Source organism: Natator depressus, chromosome 20 (genome assembly GCF_965152275.1).
Source record: "Natator depressus isolate rNatDep1 chromosome 20, rNatDep2.hap1, whole genome shotgun sequence".
NCBI classification, from domain to species: domain Eukaryota; kingdom Metazoa; phylum Chordata; order Testudines; family Cheloniidae; genus Natator; species Natator depressus.
Genome location: NC_134253.1, coordinates 23,961,634 through 23,984,254, shown reverse-complemented (window position 1 = coordinate 23,984,254; position 22,621 = coordinate 23,961,634). Strand labels below are relative to the sequence as shown.

The following is a 22,621-nucleotide window of genomic DNA, read 5'->3' as shown; positions in this document are numbered from 1 at the left end:
CCTGGCCTCGGGCAGGCAGCATGCGGGGATGGGGAATCCAGGGACTGGCTGGGGCAAAGGCAGGGTCATGCCCAGGTGGTGGCCCCTGGTGGGGCTCTGGTAAAGCAGGGCTGGGGAAAGGAAAGCCAGGGCACCCACTGGGCCAGCAAGGAGATGGAGAAGGAGGAGGTCCCTGGGCTAGGCCTCAGGAGATCTGGGTTCAGTTCCTGGCTCGGCCACAGAATCCCTGAGTGACCTTGGGTGCGTCACTGCCCTGCCCTGTGACTCAGTTTCCCCATCTGAAAAATGGGGTTATTGACCCTTCCTTTGCTGTGGGGCAGGGACTGTGTCTATGCAGCACCTGACACAAGGGGGTGGGGGGACTGATCTGTGTGTGTGTGGTGGGGGGGTGTTTTGAGGAGGAAATATTAAATAATAGCAGAGCCTCATGCTTGGGCGGTGGGGTCTGTCAAACCTCCCTGCAGGCCAGTCCTCCCACCCGGAGTCTGGGTGAGAGCCGCCCCGAGGGGGAGGATGGTTTGCACCTGGCCCTGCCCCATGTGCCCCCTACCTGGGACAAGGTGCCCCGTGGTTTGTAACCAGCCAGTGAATCAGGGAATCCCGCCGGTCCGGGCCCGTCTGAGGCTGGGTGCGAAGGGCTTGGCAGCTCCCGGGCACTGGCTGATTCATCCTCGCCCCAGCCCCAGCCAGGGAAACTGAGGCACAGACAAAGGAAGGGGCGTGGCCAAAATCGGGGGGGGATGGGCACGAATGGAACCCAGGAGTCCGAGCCATCTGCCGGGGGCGGGAGGGGACACAGGGCGAGGCACCCTGCCCGGGAAAGGGGGGCAAATAGGACCCACGTGTCCGGCTCCCCGCCCCGGTGGGGTGATTTTGGGGCGGGGGAGGGGAGAATCTGGGAGTGGGCGGGGTTTAGAAACAGCGTGCGTGATTGACCCCCGCCCCCTGACCCGGCAGGGATTAGAGGGGGCGGTGCTAAAATGGCGGCGCCCGGTGGGGTGAGGCCGGCCTAGGCTCGGATATGGGGGGTGGCAGGCTTGGGGTGCCGTGCCATGCCCACCTGGAGCTGGGGGTGCCTATGTGGACGGGATCGGGGGCATGTCCCTGTGGAGGGAATGGGGGGGGAGGAGATGGGATTTGGGGGGCATGCCCATGTGGTGGGAGGGTCTGGGAAGTGTATGTGTGAGGTGGGGGGCTGGGGGTCCGGTGGCCTCCCCGTGGGGGATATACAGGAGTTTGGGGGCAGGGCATGGGGAGGTTGAACGTGTGGGGGGACACAGAAGCGGTATGTGTGTGTATGGGGCACCATGAAGGGGGGGAGCCTGAATGGGTGATAGGGAGCTCTCCCTCCCCCGCCCCCTGTAGATTTCCTGTCCCCGTGTGCTACAGTAAATCTCTAAAATCCGTCTTGGTCTGTTTCAAGCAAACCCTGGATGTCAGGCATGGCTGAGCCTGCCCCGTGATTCTGAATCTCCCAGCTCCAGCCTCCTTCCTCGCCAGCCTCTGCCCCGCGTCGGAGGGACGAACTCCCCACCATGAACTGCGTGCGGAAGCTGCTCCTGGCCCGAGAGCTCTCTGCCGGCCGAGGCATCCTGCGGCAAGCCGCTCCGGGGAGGGATCTCCCGTGGCTGCAGGAAAGCAGCTGTGCCCAGGTACCAGCTGTCCTTCAGCGGGGCAGCACACTGGGCACCACATGAGAGACAAATTCCATGTGGGCCCTGCCCCGAGCAGCTCCCAGTCCGAAGGAAACCGGTCCAGGGCAGGTGGGCAGCCCTGTGGAGTGAAGCATCAGGGATGGGATTGTGCATCTTGTAAACCTCTCTCCCTTCTTATTTTGTTGCCCAAAATTTGCTGCCCAGAGGGATCTGATTTCGAGAGGGCCTGAGGACCCCCCCACCGCTCCCGTTTGTTGTAATCTGAGGGGAGTGGAAATGGGGCGGGGAGAGGGGCAGCAGGTACCTGTTCTTACGAGTGGTATCACAGTGGATCGGTATGATGCACAGGAGAGGCTGCTTGGAAGTAGTCTGAGACCCAGCGGTTTCGTTGCACACAGGCTGCTAAGCAGCTGTCACATGGTACCAGTCACTGCTGGCCTGCAACCTGGCATCCAGTGCCCGTGAGCCAGGGGAATGGAATGGCGCTGTAGAGTGTGGTACTGATATCTAGGGCCTTGCCCCACTGAGAGGGTTCTAATCAGGGAAAACGACAGCTGCTAAAGGCCCAGTTTGTATCTGATTCTCTGCTAGGGCTTCTGGCCAGTTCCTGTGCGGAGCATCCGGAGTGGTGCTGCCCTGAGCCGTTCCGATCTCGTCCCCTCGGCAAGCGGGGACAAGGAGAAAGACAGAGGGTCCCGTGATGGGGCCCTGGTACCCTTTGATGAGCTCTTCCAGCGGGCCTGCAAGGGAGACAGAAACAAGGCCACCTTCAGCCGAGTGGTGGAGCTCTTCTGCCAGAGAGACATCCGGCGGAGAGGTCACATCGAGTTCATCAATGCGGCCCTCAGGAAGATGCCGGAGTTTGGGGTGGAGCGGGACCTCGATGTCTACAACAAGATCCTGGATGTCTTCCCCAAGGAAGTGTTTGTGCCCCGCAACTTCATCCAGAGGATGTTCAACTACTACCCGAGGCAGCAGGAATGCGGGATCCACGTCTTGGAGCAGATGGAGAACTATGGTAGGGATGGGAGGTGCCCAAACACCTATAGCAGCAGTGTGGGTTAGCGGTTAGGGCTGGGGGGAGTGGGAGTCGGGACTCCTGGGTTCTATTCCCAGTTCTGCCACTGACTCCCTGGCTGAACTGGGCAAGTCACTTAACCCATCTGTCCCTTAGTCCCCATGGTGAGGGCCAGTGAACGCACCGTCCGCGTCTCTTACCCGCCTCTCCTCCCTCATATGCGCAGGCATCATGCCCAACAAGCAGACGAAGTTCCTGCTGCTCCAGATCTTTGGTGAGAAGAGCCATCCCGTTCGCAAGTACCAGCGGCTCATGTACTGGTTCCCCAAATTCAAGCATGCCAACCCCTACCCGGTGCCGGCGGCCCTCCCCCAGGACCCCGTTGACCTCGCCAGATTCAGCCTGCAGCGGATCGCCGCGGACCTGAGCGCCAAGGTCACGGTCTATCAGGTAACGAAAGGCGCTTGGCTGTAGCACGTTGTCTGTAGCCATGGGAGTGACTGACTCTTGCTCATTGGGGTGTGAGCACCGCGGGGGAAGGGACTCGAACGCGCCAGGGCCTCTTGCTGCACAGCGGTGGAGTCCCAGAATGAGCTGAAGGCAAAGCTAGCTCTGGTCAGCTCGAACGACCCTTAGCACAGCCCGATGCAGAGGAGAAGGTGCTTGCAGCAATTGGGGCATGGAGCACCCTCTAGACTGTTCTATGCGCCAAGGAGTTTACTCCTCTGTTATCTGGGGCCCGGCCTCCTGGGGCTCGGTCCCCATCTTGGGCAGGGGGCCCGGCCTCTTGGGTTCTACAGCCAGGCAGGCTGTATTGAACTGGGGGAATGGGTCAGGGATCCCACGCATGTGAAGGATGCTGTCTCTAACAAAGGTGTCTTTATCCCTGCAGATGCCTCTGACAGATATTTTGGATGCCGGAAAAGAGATCACCCAACCGCACATCGTAGGTACAGGATGCCCCAGACAACCTTGCCTTTGAGTGGCCGGTGCTGGATTACGTGGGAGCGAAAAGTCTCTAGCCTGTTGTCTGTCACCTTTTGGAGCCTTACCTAGAGAGGACGGTCAGCACTGGGACCATTCGGTCTTGCTGGCTAGAAGCAGCCAGGCTGTGGGGAAGCAGAAGTTGCGAGCCACGTGGGCTACGCCTCACGTGACCCTGGACAGACTCGGAGAGGGGGGCGTTTGGGTTGGGAATGGGGGTGTCTCTCTTGCCCCATTGACATGGATTTGCTCGCCTTCTTTATGGGCTCGCCCCAACCCTTCCTTCCTCCTTTTTAAATAATGAGCCTGCTCCGGCGCTGAGGAGCCTAGTGTCTTTAGAACCGCTAAGGAGGTAAGCCTCTCTGTAGAGCATCGCATCCCGCTCTTGGATCTGGGGTAACAGATGCGCAGCTGGGGAGTCCTGGCTGTCGATCACAAGCCCAGCTCCTAGGTAGAAATCTCAGCCTGGCAGATTCTCCTGCTCGGGAGAGCTTCCCCACCTTGAGTGCTTTTGCTTGGTGTGAAGGCCGTTCAGCGCAGAGCTGTTGGATTGTGTTCATTGATTTGTGGCATGTGTGGTTTCCCTTCTCTTTAGGAATCCAGAGCCCCGATCAGCAGGAACTGCTGGCTCGCCACAATCCGGCCAGGCCCGTGTTTGTCGAGGGCCCCTTCCCCTTGTGGCTGAAGAAGACGTGTGTTTATTATTATGTACTCCGGGGAGAGCCGCTACCTCCTGAAGAAAAGGTAAAGAACGGTCTTGCCGCCCTGCGTGGGGCTGTCGGCTGTGTGCTGCGGGCTCTGGGGAGGAGGGTCTGTATTTCCAGGCTGTTTCCCTGCATTGCAAACTCCACGGAGTTGGTGCTGGTTTGGTGAATGACATGAGTCACTCTGGAAATGCTGTAAGTCTTGTGGAGGTGGGGCAGGGTGTGGGGAATAGGCTATGGGGGCTTTCCCCCTCTAAGGGGGCGCTGTCTCTGACCCAGACCCACAGCATGGGGACTGGCTGGCTCAGGGGAGTCAGACTGGAATATGTGGTTTTTCCCCTCTAGGGGACACCAGTTTTATTCCCTCCTTCATTGGTGGAGACCAATAATTACCTCCACCTGACAGCCATTCATTGGCCTGCACATAATGAGTTTGCCAGGTCTCAGCTCATTCTTAGCTGGGCTGGTGAACATATTGCCGAAACCACCAGCACAATCTGCAGTGACCAGGCCCCTCACCAACAGCCTCAATGGAGAGGTCGAGGTCCCCTCTTCCACTTAGAGGGTCTGTCCAGGGCCGACTCAGGGATATTGGGCGAGGAAGTTTGCTCTGTGGATGCACAGGGCTGCCATTCTGGCCTCTTTCTCTGGAAATCCATGGACTGCGCAAGCTGAATACCTAGAGGAGTGGCCTTGTCTTGTCCAAGGAGGGCAGAGAGATGCAGGTTAGCCATTGGGTAGGGCAGAGGTGTTTGGGGGGGGTATTTTCTCCCCCCATATAAATATCTTTCACCCCTCCCCCTTAGGAAGAGGTGATAGACTCCGAGAGGAACTTCTACTACTCCATGCAGCTCGACCTGGACCTGGATCGGGACCTCTGGGATAACGAGGAATTTTACGTGGATGAAGGTAACTCATGTGGGGCTGGGCCGCTGAGGTAGGGGTGTGTTTAGAGCAAATCCTATCCACTGGGACAGTCGGGCAACGGGAGAGCCAGAGCAGCTGGCAGTGAAACAGAAATAGATCCCAGAAATTGATCCATCCCTCTGGAGGCTGTTCCATAGGCTAACAGATATCTCTGTCCTCGCTCACCTGGAACCTACGGCTTCTGAATGCCTAACTCCACCCCTCAACCAAAGCCGTTCCCCCTTGGTATAAGCTTCCAATGCCTGTAATATTTTGTGTCAGCCTCGAAGTTGCTAATTCAAATCCAGCCCCAGTCAGCAGTGGATGAACGTTACTGCCACAGTTACAAGTCCCAATCCTAATCCAGAGCTGCTGAGAGAGGTCTGCAAGGACTGTATAAACTAGCCCTGGCACGATTTACAAGAGCGATCCCAGGATGATAAGAATGATCTTTTTCCTCCCCCTCTTATCTCTATATGATCCCCCAAGCAAGAAAGAAAGCGTCCAGGTCACTTAGATCAGCATATACTTTTCTTCCCTACCTGAACACGTTTAAATCAGAACTCCTCTGCAGCGGGATAGAATAGCGACTTCTGTTCCAAGTGGCTGCGTTGCAGCTGTTGTGTTCTGCCCCAGAAGTGGCTGCATTTCAATGCCGGGTGAAAAAAATTAGTTCCTGGATGTGTGGACTTTGCATCCTTGACAGACAAACCACCTCCCCCCCGAGGGTGGAGGATTATTGTTGTTCGGTGAATTGACAGTTTTCTTGTGGAGGGAGGGGTGGAGGTAAGATTAGGACCCCAAGAATCCTGATTTCCAGTCACCCTGCTCTCACTACTGGACTCCACTGCATTGTATGCAAAGTGCTGTGGGGTTTGCTAATATTGACGCTGCTTCTGTTCTCTCTGTCCTGTCCCCTGCAGTGGAGGAAGGCCCCGTCTTTGCCATGTGCATGGCCGGGGCAGGAGACCAGGCCACTTTGGCCAAGTGGATTTTGGGCCTGCAGCAAACCAATCCCATTTTGAGTCAGACGCCGGTTGTGTTCCACCTCACGCCGGGGCCCCGAGAGCTCCAGGTGGACTCGGACTCGGAGAGCGGCGAGGAGGAGATCCTGCAAAGTTGGCACGCGAAGCAAGAGCTTTAAACCTGTCTCTGTTTCATCGACTTCCTTGGTGATTGTTTAGCTGCATGTGACTCCCTCCTGCCTTGCCAATCGAGCAGATAGGCCAGAGGGAGTCTGCTTCAGCAGCCACCATGGCATAGGAATGGATCTGTCCTTTCAATCAGTCTGAGCCACTTTTAGTAGAGTTGCATGTAATGGGGGTGCTGCGAATATTCGCCTGCCCCCCATGCCCATGCTTCCTTCACTCTAGCACTAAATACCGTACTGCATATTGGGTGAATGCGCTTAGTTGCCATATGATTCGGTGTAGCAGTCTTACATTTGGACCTGATCGTTGTTCTCTGTGGTCTCTGAGTGCGGCAGTGGGAGCCCAGAGCCTCCTGAGTTGTAATCCCAGCTCCTATTAAACCGCTCCCCGTGGGCGTGGAGCAGAGACGTTATTAAAAAGCCTTCAGCACTTTCCGAAGAAGACAGGGAACAAGCCCAGTCCTAGCCCTGCTGGTTCTTCTCCATAAAATGGGGGCAGGTCAACATTACCACATGGCCTTGTGCATTGGGGGTCCCCTGCCCAAGCCAGTAAGGGGCCTGGCAGAGCCTGCCCCTGTTCCCCATGCCTTCCCCTGAAGCTGCTCTGAAAACTAGCCAGGAGCTGGCCTGGGGAGGTGGGGGGGCTGGTTGGAGGCCACTGGTGAGACCTTGTGCTGCTCTGGCTGAGGGGACAGGGAGGGCGCTGCTGATCACAGAGCAGCTGTTTCCTGGGGGGTTGTGACTGGGCTGAGCTGCCTCCAGCGAGCTCTTCAGCTAGTCAAATCCAGCTGGGCCTGGGATCCTCATGGGTGGAGGCGCTGTGTGCTGGCTGGGCCCAGGTCGGTGGGTGGGTGGCTCTCCTGGGCCCAAACGTGCAGGGGAAGGTGGTGGCTAGGGTGGCTGGCAGGGGTGTGTGTTGGCCTGTCTGTCCCAGGGGCTGGGTGTAATGGCTGTGGGGAGGGGGCTGGGCCTGAGGCAGCGGGGGTCTGCCCTGGGGGGCTGGGCCCCAGGAGGGGGGATGGGATGGGATGGGGGTCTGCCCTGGGGGGGCTGGGCCCCAGGAGGGGGGATGGGATGGGGGGCTGGGGGGTCTGCCCAGGGGGGGCTGGGCCCCAGGAGGGGGGATGGGATGGGATGGGGGGGCTGGGGTCTGCCCTGGGGGGCTGGGCCCCGGGGGAGGGGGGGGCTGAGGGGTCTGCCTGGGGAGGGGCTGGGCCCCAGGAGGGGGGATCGGATCGGGGGCGGGGGCTGCCTTGGGGGGAGCAGGGCGTGGGTGGCCCCTGGGGGCGGTTGGGGGCCCGCCTGGGCAGGGGCTGCCCTCCTTGGGGTCAGGCGGAGCTCGGGGCAGCCTGAACGCTGGGTCCCCCATGAAAAGAATGCTGGGGGGGGGGGGGGCACAGCCAGGCACCCAGTGCTGGGGCGCATGCGCAAGGGATCTCCGGGAGGGGGTGGAGGGAGAAAAATCTCCAGCGCATGCGCAAGAAGACCACCAGCCCTCGTAGCATTGTGCGCACGTTGAGGGCGGAGCCTCTCTCTCGACGGGCTCTTGGGCCCTGAACCCACCTCCCAGCGCAGGCGCAGTGAGGGGGCCCCACTAATGGCACGGAGCTGGGTGCGCATGCCTAGAGCGCAACGAGGCGGGCAGGCGCGCGGCCGACCGCGGCGACTTTTCTCGCGCAGCAGCGAGGGGGCGGGGAACCGGAAGTGGGTCGCGGGCCGTTGACGTCACTGCCCCTGCGCCGGGCTCCTCCGAGCGGCCCACCAGCGGGCGGGGCGGCGCGGCCGGCTGGCGAGCGGGCTGGGGATGAGCGAGGCGCAGCGGGGCCCGGCCCCGGCCGCGGCGGCGGAGGAGGAGGAGCCCGAGGAGGAGGAGGCCGGGCCCGGCGCGGGGGAGGCGGGGGCTGGCGGCGGCGGCCGCAAGGCCCGGGGGCGGCCCCGCCTGACCGAGTCCGACCGGGCCCGGCGCCGCCTCGAGTCCCGCAAGAAGTACGACGTGCGGCGGGTGTACCTGGGCGAGGCGCACGGGCCCTGGGTGGACCTGCGGCGGCGCAGCGGCTGGAGCGACGCCAAGCTGGCGGCCTATCTGCTGGGGCTGGAGCGGGGGCAGCGCGCGGGGCGCCGCGGGTGAGAGCCGGCCCCCCCCCCCCCGGGCCGGGCCCCCCAACCCTCCTCCCTCCCGGGCCCCCCCTTCCGCGGGGCCCCCAGCCCCTCCCCCCGGGTCCCCCCTTCCCTGGGCCCGCCAACCCTCCTCCCTCCCGGGCTCCCAACCCTCTCTCCCCTTCCCCCCGGGCCGGGCCCCCCCTTCCCCCCGGGCCGGGCCTCCCAACACACTCCCCTTGGCCAAGCCCCCCAACCGCCCCCTTCCGCGGGCCTCCCAACTGCCCCTCGCCTGGGCCGGGCCCCCCCTCCTCTGGGCCTGCCAACCCTCCTCCCGAGCTGGGTCCCCTAACCCTTTTTCCGGGCCAAGCCTCCCAACCCCTCCCCCCTGGGCCCGCCAACCCTCCTCCCTCCCGGGCTCCCAACTCTCTCTCCCCTTCCGCGGGGCCGGGGCCCCCCCCTTCCCCCCGGGCCGAGCCTCCAAATCCCCCTCCCCCGGGCCGGGCCTCCTTCCCAGGCCGGGCCCCCCAACACACTCCCCTTGGCCAAGCCCCCGCTTCCCACCGGGCCAAGCCCCCCAACCGCCCCCTTCCATGGCCCCCCCAACTGCCCCTCGCCTGGGCCGGGCCCCCCCTCCTCTGGGCCTGCCAACCCTTCTCCCGAGCTGGGTCCCCTAACCCTTTTTCTGGGCCAAGCCTCCCAACCCCTCCCTCCCGGGCCCCCCCTTCCCTGGGCCCGCCAACCCTCCTCCCAAGCCGGGCCCGCCAACTTCTCCCTTGGGCTGGGCCCCCCCTTCCCCGTACACCCCCTACCTGCTGGGTGCCACAGGTGAAAGCCGGGTTCCCCCTCCCGAGCTGGGCCCCCGAACCCCCATCTCGGGTCCCCCCTCCCGAGCTGGGCCCACCAATCCCCCTCCCCTGGACCCACCAACCCCTCCCTTGGGCCGGGCCCCCCCTTCCCCATACAACCTCTACCTGCTGGGGCACCACGGGTGAGAACTGGGCCCCCCAACCCCCTTCCTGGCCCTGGACCCACTCTTCCCGATACACCCCGCACAGGCTGGAATGGGGCAGCGCACGGGGCACCACGCATGAGAGCCGAGCCCCCCAACCCCCTCCCCGGCCAGGCCCCCTAACCCCCCTCCCAGGCCCCCCCCCCCCCAAGCTGGGCTCCCCTGCCCCCTTCCCAGGATGGCCCCCCCTTCCTTGTACACCCCCTACCTGCTGGGGCTGGAGTGGGGGCAGCACGTGGGGCACCGCAGATGAGAACCAGGTTCCCCAACCCTTCTCCTGGGCTGAGCCCCCCCTTCCCCATACACCCCTTACTGGCTGGAGGGGGGGCAGCGCACCACGGTTGAGAGCCCGGGCCTCCCAACCCCCACATCTGGCCCCCAGTCCTCCCCCGGGCCTGGACTCCCTCTCCCTTTATGCACCCTATTGGCTGGAGTGGGGGCAGTGCATAGGGTGCTGCAGGTGAGAGCCTGCATCTACTGAGCCAGATTCCCCCCCACCATGCTGGGCCAGGCCCCTCATTGATGCCTCCTCTCCTATCCCCGTCCCCGTATGCCCCTGGAGCGTGGACAGCAAGTGGGGTGCCACAGGTGAGAGCCGGGAGGGAGGTGGGAGATCAGACCCCTGACTAAGCTGGGACCCCTCATCCCTTACTCCCCACTCCCATATACCATTTCCTTCTAGACTGAGAGCCAGGACCACTCATTCCCTGACTCCATCGTCATACGCCCCGTTCCTGTTGGGGCAGGGACACCAAGTGAGGGGATGGGATGAGGGAGGTGTGGGATCTGGACCCCTTTTACCCTACCCCCATCCCCTTATATCGCCTTCCCGCTGGATCTGGTGTAGGGGCAGGAGAGGGAAGCCTGGGGGGACCAGCACCCCTCATATGGGGAATTAATCCCATTGCCCCCATAGCATCTCTTGGGGAGAGAACGCTCATACAACCTGCTGGGACAGGGGCAGTGAGCAGCTAGATGGGATGTTATCCTCTCCCATGTAGAGACGCTGGAGTATATCTTGTCCCTGCATGGATAGACACATTCCTTACAACGCCCCCATCTGTTCCCATCTCCATCACCAGCTGAGGTGTAGCCAGTAGACTGAGAGGATGGATTGAGACCCAGACCTCCACCTCCTCATTTGACAGCAAAATGTGTGACCATATGGACTAGTGGTTAGAGCAAGTGATATGGTGTCAGAACTCCTGGGTTTTGTCCCCAGATTTCTCAGACACTCCCCCCGTGACCTATTCTAGTCACATTTTTACACCACCCTCATCATCATGGTATGCGATCACCATGGTCAAGTCACCTCACAGCTCCGTGCCTCAGTTTCCCCCTCTGGATAGAAGGGGCTCCAGAAAGGTGTAAAGTGTGAAGAATCTTGCTTGTACAGTTACGTCACTTTGAAGGGTGATTTTTGCCAACATTTTTATACCAGCCAAAGCCGTAGTGGAGACGCGGTGATACCAGCAAAGACTATAGTTTTGCTGGTACAGCTCATTTTGCTCTGGGTACTGGCCATACCAGGCAGCACTCTTTCGCCGGGATAAACTGCTCAGTGCTAGGAAGGTTTGCCCTTACAGCCTTATTGGCAAACCACCTCTAGCGTGGAGATGCCTAAGATACACACCTCATGCTGCTTTTGTCGTGACTGAATTCCAGTGGTGCACTTCTGCTATGGATCTGCAAAGATGGGCACTATTTTAAAGCAGAACTGTTTACGCTCTCTGCCGCTCCCCAGCTGATTGTTAAATCATGCTAGTGTCACGGTCTGCATCCCAGATCAGAGCGCTGGTCCTTCTAACTCAGTGTGCCCTGACAACAATTGGTGATGAATGCTTCAGGGGAAGAGGTCTCATCCAGCAGTACTATACCGTGCAGGGAAATTGCTCTCTGATCCCAGCTCCTACACAAGAACTAGTGCATTTCCCTTGTGATATTGTATCCTAGGTGCTGATCCTGCGACGAGAGAGACATGGGCAGTTTATCTGCGTTCTCGTGGTGCTGCATCTGCGTCATTGTGGGTCTGTGAAGGTGCAGAGATCCACCTGCATGCATTTCGCTGCAGGTTCAGGGCCTCAGCAAGTATAACAGGCTCTGGGGATTTTTCACCTTCCTCTGCAGCATGGGGTGTGGCTCACCTGCTGGTATCATCTGGGCATGTCTGACCTGAACAATGCCCTGCCATCACAGGGGCATCTGTGGCACCTCAGTATCTCCTGTTCTCTGTCTTTGCCTCAGTTTAGTCTCTTGAGGACTAAAATGCTTTAGTCTAACTAAAGTCACTGGGCTCGCTATGGGGTGTCTGTCGTGGCTTGTGATACACAGAAGATCAGATGAGATAATCTGGCCTTAAATTGTTTATGTAATAACCTGCACAGTGAATTTCCCAGTTTAATTATACAGTGGAAGAAAACCAACTAAAGTGTTCTTCATGGCCTCACTGTATTAAGGGCATCGTCCCTTTGGGTAGCATCTAGTCAGCTAGATTTCATGGATCAGCAATCCATGGCTGTGCTCTGCTGAGAGAATTTGGGAGCAAAGGGTTTAGATTGAAGGGCTTAGATCAGTGACTGGTGAGCAAAGTATTTCTTTTGCAAAAGATCATGAATGAGGGGGCTGGTTTTCAGACAGAGGAGTAACCAATATAAACTTCAGAGTGGTAGCAGTGTTAGTCTGTATCAACAAAAAGAATGAGGAGTATTTGTGGCATCTTAGAGACTAACACATTTATTTGAGCTTGATGATAAGGGATGGATGTCTCTCCCTTTGTGCTCAGGTAGAACAGAGCTCTTTATGTAGTCTTAAAAAACCAATAAATAAGTAGCCCTGCCTCTGTTATAAACCTTGACAGTAAACCCTGCTTCTGGGACTGAGATCTGCATCACATAAGGTGCAGGTACCATGACCTGGGGCAAGTCACTGAATCTATGCCTCAGTTTCCCCATCTGTAAAAGCGGGGGGGGAAGGGGGGGAGAGATAATAGCACAGCCCTGCCTCCTACGTTAAAAGGTTGATATGTCCTGATACGACAGCATTGGGGGCATATGCTAAATCAGTGCTCTCTTTTTCTGTTGCAGGAAACCATGGGAGCAAATCCCTAAAAAGCCAAAACGAAAGAAAAGTAAGTGAATTTTCCTGTGGGATCCAGCTTGTGACAGTGTCTGAATGTGGGTGTACAAAGAACACGTCAAAGATCTCTGCATGCCCCCGGAAACCTGTTCTTTCAATCCTCTTTGCTAGCACAGCCATCTGGCCAATCCCCTGCCAGGTGGCCTTTGTCTGTGTTTGTACAGCACCTAACACAATGGAGTCCTGCTTCATGACCGAGGAGCCCTACCACTACCATACTCCGCCTAATAATGTACAGCACGTTACACAGTGGGGTTCCTTCTCCATTACTGGGGAACTCTTATCACTGCTGTAATCCACCTAATAATGTACAGCACCTAACACAATGTAGTCCTGCTCCATGATTGGGTAACTCTACTTCTAGTGTAATATACCTAATACATAACATACAGGGGCCAGCACAATGTGGTGGGGGCTGTGACTGGGGCTCCTGGGCACTACCGTAATACACCTAATAGATAATGTACAGCACCTAGCAAAATGCAGTCCTGGGCAATGACTGGCGCTCCTTTAGTGCTGTAATATACCTAATAAATTACAGCACCCAGCATAATGGGGTCCTAGTCCATGATTAGGGCTCATTGCGGTGGCCGTAATACACCTAAACAATAACGTACCGTGCCTGGGACAAATGGTTCCGTGACTAGGGCTCCTAGACGCTACTGTAACATAATAAATAATAATCCTCCCTGACGTGTAAGAATTGCTCATCCGGACAGCCTTTCTCCTAGCTACGCAAACGTCAAACGTACTAAGCCGTTTGCTGCAGTAGTGTTGGATACAGGCTGGTTTTTCTTGGTCTGACCCCTGGTGCTGACAGGTGGTAAAGGCTGGTGTTTTACTTCTGTCTTTACTGGGGGAACGACGAGTGTAGAAATATCTGGCATGTCATTGAGGGAGGGACCTACAAGGCTACGTGCCCATTGAAGGGGTCCATAGACCGCAGTGGAGTTTTCACGTATACAGCCCAAAACTGCAGTCCAGGCCTGGAGAGCCGGCTAGCGAAGACTCGCCGCTGACCGTAGAGCTGCGTGGCTGTTCTTGCTGGAAGGCTGGCTGAGCAGGCTCAGTGGCGGGCTGCAAGTCGCTAAAGCCCCGCCTCTGAGGGAGGGAAATCGAGAGCCATGTGGCTTTCTGTGTGTCTGAGCTTCAGATCTAAACCCCCCTCCTGGGTGTGAGGGTGGGGTAGTGGTTAGAGCACGAGCCTTGATCCCAGGGCTTGTAGGTCCAATTCCCAGTTCTGCGGCTGGCTCCCTGGGTGACCTTGGGCAAGTCACTCTGCCTCAGTTTGCCATCTGTATCGACCTGCCCTGACCCAGGTGGCTAGCAAAGCTAAACCCATCAATGATTGGGAGGTGCTCAGATACCACTGTTAGGGGGCTGTATACATACCTTAACAGATGTTCAGCATCCCCTGACACTTCCAAGGGGGTTTACCCCGCTGCCTTAGTCATAGTTTTCCCACCCACACTGTGTTCTTCCCCAGAGGTGGCTGCATTCCCGTTGAGGGGAAAAGGCTATAGAAATGTAGGTTGTGAGCTGCCAAAGTTCATAGCACAGACAGCGGAAATAGTGGGCCAGTGACACACGGCCGGAGCGGGCAAAGCAGGATGGAGATGTAGGACTCCTCAGACAGACCTCCCTCTGCCTGTATAGAGGAGGAGGGGTAGTACAGGTGTTTGCAAAGCAGGGAGCCAACCTGCTCAGTATTCATCGCTGTTACAGTCTGGTCCCAGCGTCTTATCATCTGAAGGAGACCTTTGCTTTTGAAATGAATACCTGTTTGGGTGCAGCTCTGGTCTGAGATCCCTGCCCTGGAAGAAGGCCACGTTACAATTCGGATTCCTCCAGCAGCAGATGCCCCTCTCCTGGTAATGTTAAAAATGGTCAAAGAGGCTCTACAGGAATGACAGAGAAGGATTGTGACTGTAGCAGAGGTGCTGTCATGGCACTTCGCTGCTCCACTGTTCTGAGCTCAAACGCAGGACAGCTGGGGAAAGAATTGTCCTTTCTCTGGGAGGCTGGGTGACCCAGCAGGGACTGGTCCTACTTCAGGTGTAACGGGCTGAGCCAGCAGCCACTGTGTTGGCAGTGCCATAGAATCACAGAAAGGTGGGGCTGGAAGGGACCTCGAGAGCTCATCAGGCCCAGCTCTCTGTGCTGAGGCAGGAGCAAATAAACTTCAACCATCCCTGACCTAAAACCTCCAGTGTCAGGGATCCTGCAGCCTACCTTGGACGCCTGGTCCAGACCTTAACTCCTCTGAGAGTTAATTAGAAAGTTTTTCCTAATATCTAACCTAAATCTCCCTCGCTGCAGATGAAGCCCATTGCTTCTTGTCTGGCCTTCAGTGGCTGTGGAGAACAATTGATCCCTGTCCTCTTTGTAACAGCCTTTAACCTATCTGAAGACTTCTGAGAAGTCTACAGAGAGGACCTGAGGACTAAATGTGCCCCCGTTTTTAACCTTTCCCCATAGGTCAGGTCTTTTAAATCTTTGATCATTTTTGTGGCTCTCCTCTGGAGTCTCCAGTTTATCCACGTCCTTCCTAAAATTCAGCGCGCAGAATTGGACACAAGACTCCAGCTGAGGCCTCACCAGTGCTGTGTAGAGCGGGACAGTGACCTCCTGTGTCTTACATATGACACTCCTGCCAATACAATGATATTAGCTGTTTTTGCAGCTGCATCACACTATTGACTCATTTTCAATTTGAGATCCAGTAGAACACCAGCGCCTTCTCCATGGTACTGCTGCCTATCCAGTCGGTCCCCAGGTTGTAGTAGTGCTTTTCATATTTCCTTCCTAAATGTCCTACTTTCCACTTGTCTTTCATGGATTTCATCTTGTTGATTTCAGGCCAATTCTCCAATTTGTCCGGGACGTTATGAATTTGAATCCTGTTCTCCAAAGTGCTTGCAACCCCTCCCGCTTGGTGTCATTTGCAGATGTTCTAAGCAAACTCTCCCCTCCGTTATCCAAATCATTAATGAAAATATTGACTAGAATCAGGCCCAGGACTGACCTTTGTGGGACCCCCCTAGACACGCCCTCCCAGGCAACCATTGATAACTAATCGTTGAGGGTGGTCTTTGGACCAGTTGTACACCCCCCTTATAGTGATTTCATTTAGACCACATTTCCCTAGAGTGCTTATGCAATTGTCATTTGGGACTGTGTCAAAAGCCTCCCCAAAATCAAGATCTGTCATGTCTGCAGCTTCCCCCCTTACCCATGAGGCCAATAACCTTGGTATGATTTGGTCATGTCTGCCTGGAGCCTGGTCTGCGTACTAAACAGGCTTTGCCTGGAGGCCACGTTGCTGCTGCCTGGCTCCATCTGTGTATCCACACAGAAACAATTTTTTGCAAGGGGCGCGCCCCTTTGATTCCCTGTGGTTGGCTAACATGCCTCTCTGCTCCCCCCAAGGAAGGAGGCGGAACGTCAACTGCCTGAAGAATATGGTGATCTGGTACGAGGACCACAAGAACCGCTGCCCCTACGAGCCCCACCTGTCGGAGCTAGACCCCACCTTTGGGCTGTACACCACGGCCGTGTGGCAGTGCGAGGCCGGGCACCGCTACTTCCAGGACCTGCACTCCCCTCTGAAGCCGCTCAGTGACTCCGAGAACGAGAGTGACGATGGTGAGCAGGGGGCAGCCGGGATCCTAGTCTCCCGAGGCAGCCAGTGGGCAGGGTGGCGCTTAGTGCCACCTGCACCGTGTAGCCTGTTGTGTGGCGTTGCAGCGCATTCCACCCCAGAGGTGGCCGCATTTCAGCTTGAGGGGAGTGATCCCTAGGCCTGAAAGGCAGCTGTTCAATTCATATGTCTAAGTAAGATCCAGCTGGATGGGAGGTGATCGTTACGGTGCTAACAGATGGGCACCTCAGCAGACCAGGAACACTCCCCCAGCCCTGAGGGTTGGGCAGGGTAATGCTAGGCAGGAGGAAGATCCAGGGATCCCTCAAAGCCCAGGGGAGAGTCCTGCTCTGTCTCTAACCTGCGACCACTGATCGCTCTCCTCACTGCAGCTGGCAACGGGGTAGGGGCCGGAAGCTCGGACTCCTCCGAGGAGAGCTCCAGCTCGGGGTCGGAGGAGCAGCCTGAGAGCCGTCAGGCCAAGGCCCAGCAGCAGCTGCCTCCGTCGGCCGTGGAAGGCGGGAGCAGCAGCGGCCTCATCACGCAGGACGGCATCCACATCCCGTTCGAGCACCACATCGAGAACCTGACGGCCGAGCAGGGCGCCTCCATGTGCCACAACCCGCCTCTCAACGGCCCGGAGAGCATGGAGACCGTGGTGTGCGTCCCCATGCCCGTCCAGGTGGGCTCAGGCCACGGGACTCTCTTTGAGAACGTGACGCAGGAGACTCTCGGGGAGGTGGTGGCCAGCTGCCCTGTGCAGGGCATGATGCAGGGCTCCCAGGTGATCATCATCGCCGGGCCCGGCTACGACGCCCTGACGGCGGAGGGCATCCAGCTCAACGTCACCAGCAGCGGGGGTGAGGAGATGCCCTGCACCATGATCGAGGGCGTCGCCGCCTACACCCAGACAGAGCCGGAGAACATGCAGCCCAGCAGCGGGGAACCGGTGGAGAGCGGGGAGTGCATTGAAACCAAAAAAGGTAGCTGTGACCAGCCCTCGGGGGGCGGCCTGCCCCCCTAGCTAAGCATGGGGAGCTTGGTCGGTGTTGGGAGGGGAGACCTCCAAAGAGATCTGAGAGTGCCCTGAAAAATGGTGCTGTGTATTCCATGGGGGCCTTCTCCAGGGTCACAGCACGGCGCTAGGGGGCACTGTGCTGCTGGGAGTGAGCTGGGCCGCTCAGTAAGGGATGCTGTCTCCTCGGGCTCAGTGCTGACTCCAGTGCCCCAGTGTAGTGCTAGGGATTGGTGTGGGTGGCTCCGTAGGGGGCGCTGACCCCTGGTTCTGATGTCCCGGCGTGGTGCCAGGGAGGGGCTCCGTAGGGGGCGCTGACCTCTGGATCTGATGTCCCAGGGAGGGGCTCCGTAGGGGGCGCTGTCCCCTGGATCTGATGTCCCGGGGTGGTGCCAAGGAGGGGCTCCGTAGGGGGCGCTGACCTCTGGATCTGATGTCCCAGGGAGGGGCTCCGTAGGGGGCGCTGACCCCTGGTTCTGATGTCCCGGTGTGGTGCCAGGCAGGGGCTCCGTAGGGGGCGCTGACCCCTGGATCTGATGTTTCGGATGATGCCACAGCTGAAGAGGAGAATTCTGTTGCTGACTCACTGTGTTGGGTGAGAGACAGAAATTAGGGCCTGCTCATGTGCCCCATTAAAAATCCCAGGTCACTTGACTTCCCGTTAAGTGTTAACCATGATGTAACTGCGTTTCACCTCCGCCGTCCGTAGGTTCAGCTGGCTCCAGGACTCTCCCCTTCTTGTCCTGACCCTGTGCGCGGTGTTAAACAGCTGCTGGGCTCCGCAGCAGACCTGGCTGCATTTCAGTGGCCAGCGGCTCTTGCCTGCCTCTGGGATGGGGCCTGCGTGTTAACTACTTCATGTTTGAAAAGCTTCGCCAGATTCTCGCCGACAGGCGTTCGCTGCACAGCACGTCCTTCTGACACCTGTTTTGTGGTGGCAGAAAAAGAAGACCTTTATGGGCTCAAAAAGGAGGAGCTGCAGCCCCCCCCGGAAATGGAGATGCCGGAAGACCTGGAGCCGGCCCAAGAGAACATGGAGCCGGAGCCCGAGGAGATGGACGGCAGTGACATGTCGGCCATCATCTACGAGATTCCGAAGGAACCAGAGAAGTGAGTGTCGCGGTGAAGGGGCGGGGCACTGTGGAGCGGTTAGCTGTCTTTACAAGGTCTCTGCAAACCCAGCAACGGACCCTGCTCGTGCCTCGGTTTCCCCACTCGGGCAAGCCAGTGGGCCAGAGATCTGGCCAGCTGCGTCAGTGAGCCTCCTAATATTTCCTTCCCTTTTCCGTGCGTTGCGTTTGTTGCTCAAACACAGAGGCAGCTCAGCCCCAATCCAGACGGGTAAACCTGGGGCCGTCTGCGCCCCCTCCCTCCCCGGGCCTCTGCCTTGGGGGGCCTTCCGCTGCTTCCTCCACAGCAGCTGTCTCTCCCTAGCCAGGCAGGCCGCACGTTGCCCGCCCCTGCCTGCGGCTGACGCCTCCTTCCCCTGCTCAGGAGGCGGCGAAGCAGACGGGGCCGTGTGATGGATGCCGACGGCATGCTGGAAATGTTCCACTGCCCGTACGAAGGATGCAGCCAGGTCTACGTAGCACTTAGTAGCTTTCAGGTGAGATTTGTGTGCCTCAGTTTCCTACAGCCCTGTCTCTGGGGGTGGGTTTTAAGGGTGCTCCAGGGGGCCTGGCTGGGAGCCTCGTTCTGGCCCCCCCCCCGGAGACGGGAAAATGCTCTGGCCGGCTGGTTATTCTCTGCAGAGGGAGCTTGAGCAGTGACGCTCGGGGGTTGCTTTCCCTTTGGTGCAGGTGAGTTTCACTTCCTGGTTTATGGGTCGCTAGGACCTGCCTGGAGCGGTGGGTTTCCAGCACTGTCGGGTGGGGCGTCCTTACAGGCTGTGTTGGGAACTTGACAGTGCCCTGGAGATATTTCTGTTGCGTTTTCTCACAAAACCCGAACATTGAGCCCACTTGGCCACATCCCTCCGCTCGAGAGACAGCAACAGAGCATGGCTCAGTGACTAGGGAGAACCAGGTTTAGTTCCCTGCTTTGCCACAGACTGTCTGGGGGACCTGGGGCAAGTCATTTAGCCATTCTTTGCCTCACTTTTCCCATCTGCACAATGGGAATAATAGCCCAGGGAATGGGGGCCGGATTAGCCCTGGCTCAGTGTCTAACCAAGGTTCTGTTCTAGTCTTGGACGTCTGCTTGGACAATTGGCAAATCATTTAACGTTACGGCCTCGGGGCCCCACCTCACCACCCCCAAGTGAACTCCTAGGCTACCCCAACGCTGGCTTTGGGGACGGGTTGGTTCCAACGCTGTATCAGCGGGGTGTCGTCTTGTTGGGGGAGGGAATCTCTGGGTGTGGATTGTGGGGTGAGGGAGTTTGTCGAGGTTGAGTCTGGAGAGCAGGGTAGCTCCAGCTGTGGTGGCCGAGGCGCCATGTTGTGAGGCAGGGAAAACTCTCTGGGGGACGAGCTCTGATGTGGGAATTCCTGCCCGTTACCGGGGGGTTGTAGCAGCCTCTGCTTGGTGGGTGGGTGGGTGTGGTCGGGGGCATGGTCTAGCCCTCTGTTCCCCCTCTCTCCTTGTCTCTCCAGAATCACGTCAACCTCGTCCACCGGAAAGGAAAAACAAAAGTGTGTCCCCACCCAGGCTGTGGCAAGAAGTTCTACCTGTCCAACCATCTCCGCAGGCACATGATCATTCACTCAGGTGCGTCCCCTGGGCTTTTCTTCCCTGGCGCCCCCACCTCCTTCCCGTGGCCAGCTGGCCTTTTGTCCTGCCCTGTGCTGTTCTGGTGAGACGCTGACTCCCGCAGCATGTGCGGCTAGGGGCGTCCAGTCATGCAACGGCAGACTCTGCTCCGCCTTTCGCTATGTGGCACCCGGTTCTTGGGCACTCAGCTGCCTCTGCTTAGCCTTCGCTTCCCCCCGGACCCATCCCCATCCTGTCCCACCCCCTGCATGGCACAAGAACACCTGGGAAGGGAACTGGGTCTGGTTCGGATTCCCCCCAGGGTCAGCTGTCTCACTCTGGTCACTTTCAACCCTGACGTTACGGGGGGGTGCGGGGAGAGTCCAAAATCCAGAACAAACGGAAGCACTTGCTGGAAATCTTCTATAGAAGAGATCTGCCAATACAGGAAACCTCAGGACACCCCCTGACGACCCCCTGGCTGGGTTGTCCACTGGAATCGACCCAGGACCTCTTGATTTAAAAGCAGGGTGCTCTCCTGCCTGAGGCTAAGGGATGTCACTCTTTTAGCTGGCACACCTGGCAGTCTCAGACATCTTATGTGGGAGACAAAGACCCTGTGTGATGTCCTAGCTGGGTAGGAGTCACCCCTTTGGGCAGGTTAAGGGTCTGCTTATGTGGGCAGAGAGGGACCCGGGATTCTCCTACAGAGGTCCCTTGACTGTGAATCTCGGCTGCGTCCCTCCAGGAGTAACCCCGTTCTTTGTGCCCTGCAGGCGTCCGTGAATTTACCTGTGAAACCTGTGGGAAATCTTTCAAGCGGAAGAATCATCTGGAGGTGCATCGCCGGACACACACGGGAGAGACGCCCCTCCAGTACGTGCGGGGGAAGTTGGGCGGCGGGGGCAGGGGTGACCCATTTAGGAACCCAACCCAGGCTCATATGAGCCCATGGAGCGGAGCAGCTCTGTGTCTCACCACCTCTGGGGTAGAGCACGTCAGCAGGAGTTAAAGCCGGGGCAAGTGGGGTGGGGTGCGTGGCTCTGCCCCTCTGGCACCTGGGTCTTTTATTAGTGACATGACTTGAGATGAGGTTGCTGTACCCCAAAGGATCCTAATGAGCTTTTCAAAGGTGGTGGGGAGTTACCCCTCTCCCCACTGAAATGCAGGAATCCCTCGCCTGGTGCTGAGCTGCAGACACCTCTGGGGTGGGGCGCAGGGGCTGTGAACGGCACATGGTAATGCTGCCTGACAGTGGGACCAGGAAGTGAAAAATGCCACCTCCAGCTGACCGTGTGGGCAGTGGGGTGGGGAGTATTTAGCTCAGCAGTGGTAGGAAGCGCACTCCTGCAGAGAGGGCCCTCAGCTCGTTAGGGGCATGCCGCAGTCAGGCCCTGGGACGGGCCCGAGGGGTACAGCCTGCGTGACTGTGTCTGGCCCCCCCCCAGGTGCGAGATCTGTGGGTACCAGTGCCGGCAGAGAGCGTCTCTCAACTGGCACATGAAGAAGCACACTTCCGAAGTTCAGTACAACTTCACCTGCGAGCACTGTGGCAAACGCTTCGAAAAGATGGACAGCGTCAAATTCCACAAGCTAAAGAGCCACCCAGATCACAAGGCCACGTGATCCTGGCTGGGGCGTCCTTCCGGAGCCTCGGACCGCTTTATTTATTTCCCCGCCGGGGGACCCTCTGCCGCCTCCCTTCCCCTCCCCGGACGATGGCAGCGTTGGCGGTGCCGGCTCCCACCTCGAGGGGTGAGATCACAGAGCCCTGGGGTGGCCCGTGTCTTCCCCGGCCAGGAGAGGGGGTGCTGAGCCCGGAGCAGGCAGCATGCGTGTGAGTGTGTGTGTGACATGTCGTGGCCTCCAGCAGGGAGCCCCCGCATTCTGCCAGGGTGCGGCAGGGTGAGATTTTTTAGCTTGCTTTTACTATCGAGGCCGTGGGGGCTCCGGTGTCGAGCGAACAGAGGGGGGACGTGACATGCTCGTCTGCAGAAGAGGGCCTGGCCTGGCCTGCTCAGACTCAAGGGAGAGCGAAATGCAGCACATGGTGGCTCCTTCCCCCATCCTAGGGGCCGGAGGGGTGGGGCTCGGCCGTCACACCGGGATGGTGGTGAACAAAACGCCCCAACCATTAAACCAACACTACTTTTATCTGCCCGCCTCCTGGCATCTTCCTCCCCAGCGGGCAGTGTCCTTGGAGGGGGATGGGGCGCGCTGGGAGCGGCCCTGGGATCATACCAGCCAGCCATGTGCCCGAGGCTGTTCGGCATGGGACCCGCACTGGCTGGTCCTCTGAGTTTGTGGGGCACGTGCCCTCCTGTGCAGGGTGGGCCCAGACTTCCAGCGTCTCCTCTTTCCTGTAAAGCAACGAAGTGTCTTGCTGGTGTGGGTGTGAACAAAACCGTCAAGGCCCGTCCCAGTGCTGCCTGAGTGTGCCGCGAGCCTGCGCCAGCCGCTCTAGAGCAGGGTTACCGTTGATGGCATCGGCGCCGTGCCAAATGTCACTCCTGGGACCCTGGCTGCTGCTCCCAGGTTGCCAGCAGCCGGGCGGCTGCTTCCCTAGTGGGGGCAAAGCAGAAGCCTGGCCCTGGCTCAGAGAAACCTCCCTCTC

At 58.6% G+C, this 22,621-nt stretch overlaps 2 protein-coding genes across 2 annotated transcripts; both read left to right on the top strand.

Annotated features, from left to right (window-relative positions):
• The first annotated feature begins 952 nt into the window (after positions 1 to 952).
• On the top strand, positions 953 to 6,836 carry ECSIT (ECSIT signaling integrator). Its single transcript, XM_074934803.1, has 8 exons — positions 953 to 998; positions 1,424 to 1,652; positions 2,247 to 2,673; positions 2,900 to 3,123; positions 3,566 to 3,623; positions 4,253 to 4,401; positions 5,168 to 5,270; positions 6,191 to 6,836. The coding sequence occupies exons 2-8, from the start codon at positions 1,536 to 1,538 to the stop codon at positions 6,409 to 6,411; spliced, it is 1,299 nt and encodes a 432-aa protein (XP_074790904.1). The 5' UTR covers positions 953 to 998; positions 1,424 to 1,535; the 3' UTR covers positions 6,412 to 6,836.
• Positions 6,837 to 8,221: 1,385 nt separating this feature from the next.
• Positions 8,222 to 22,139, top strand: ZNF653 (zinc finger protein 653). The gene is made up of 9 exons (XM_074935239.1): positions 8,222 to 8,541; positions 12,610 to 12,653; positions 16,091 to 16,306; positions 16,694 to 17,284; positions 18,258 to 18,426; positions 18,811 to 18,922; positions 19,911 to 20,025; positions 20,784 to 20,883; positions 21,456 to 22,139. The coding sequence occupies exons 1-9, from the start codon at positions 8,222 to 8,224 to the stop codon at positions 21,631 to 21,633; spliced, it is 1,845 nt and encodes a 614-aa protein (XP_074791340.1). The 3' UTR covers positions 21,634 to 22,139.
• The last annotated feature ends 482 nt before the right edge of the window (positions 22,140 to 22,621 follow it).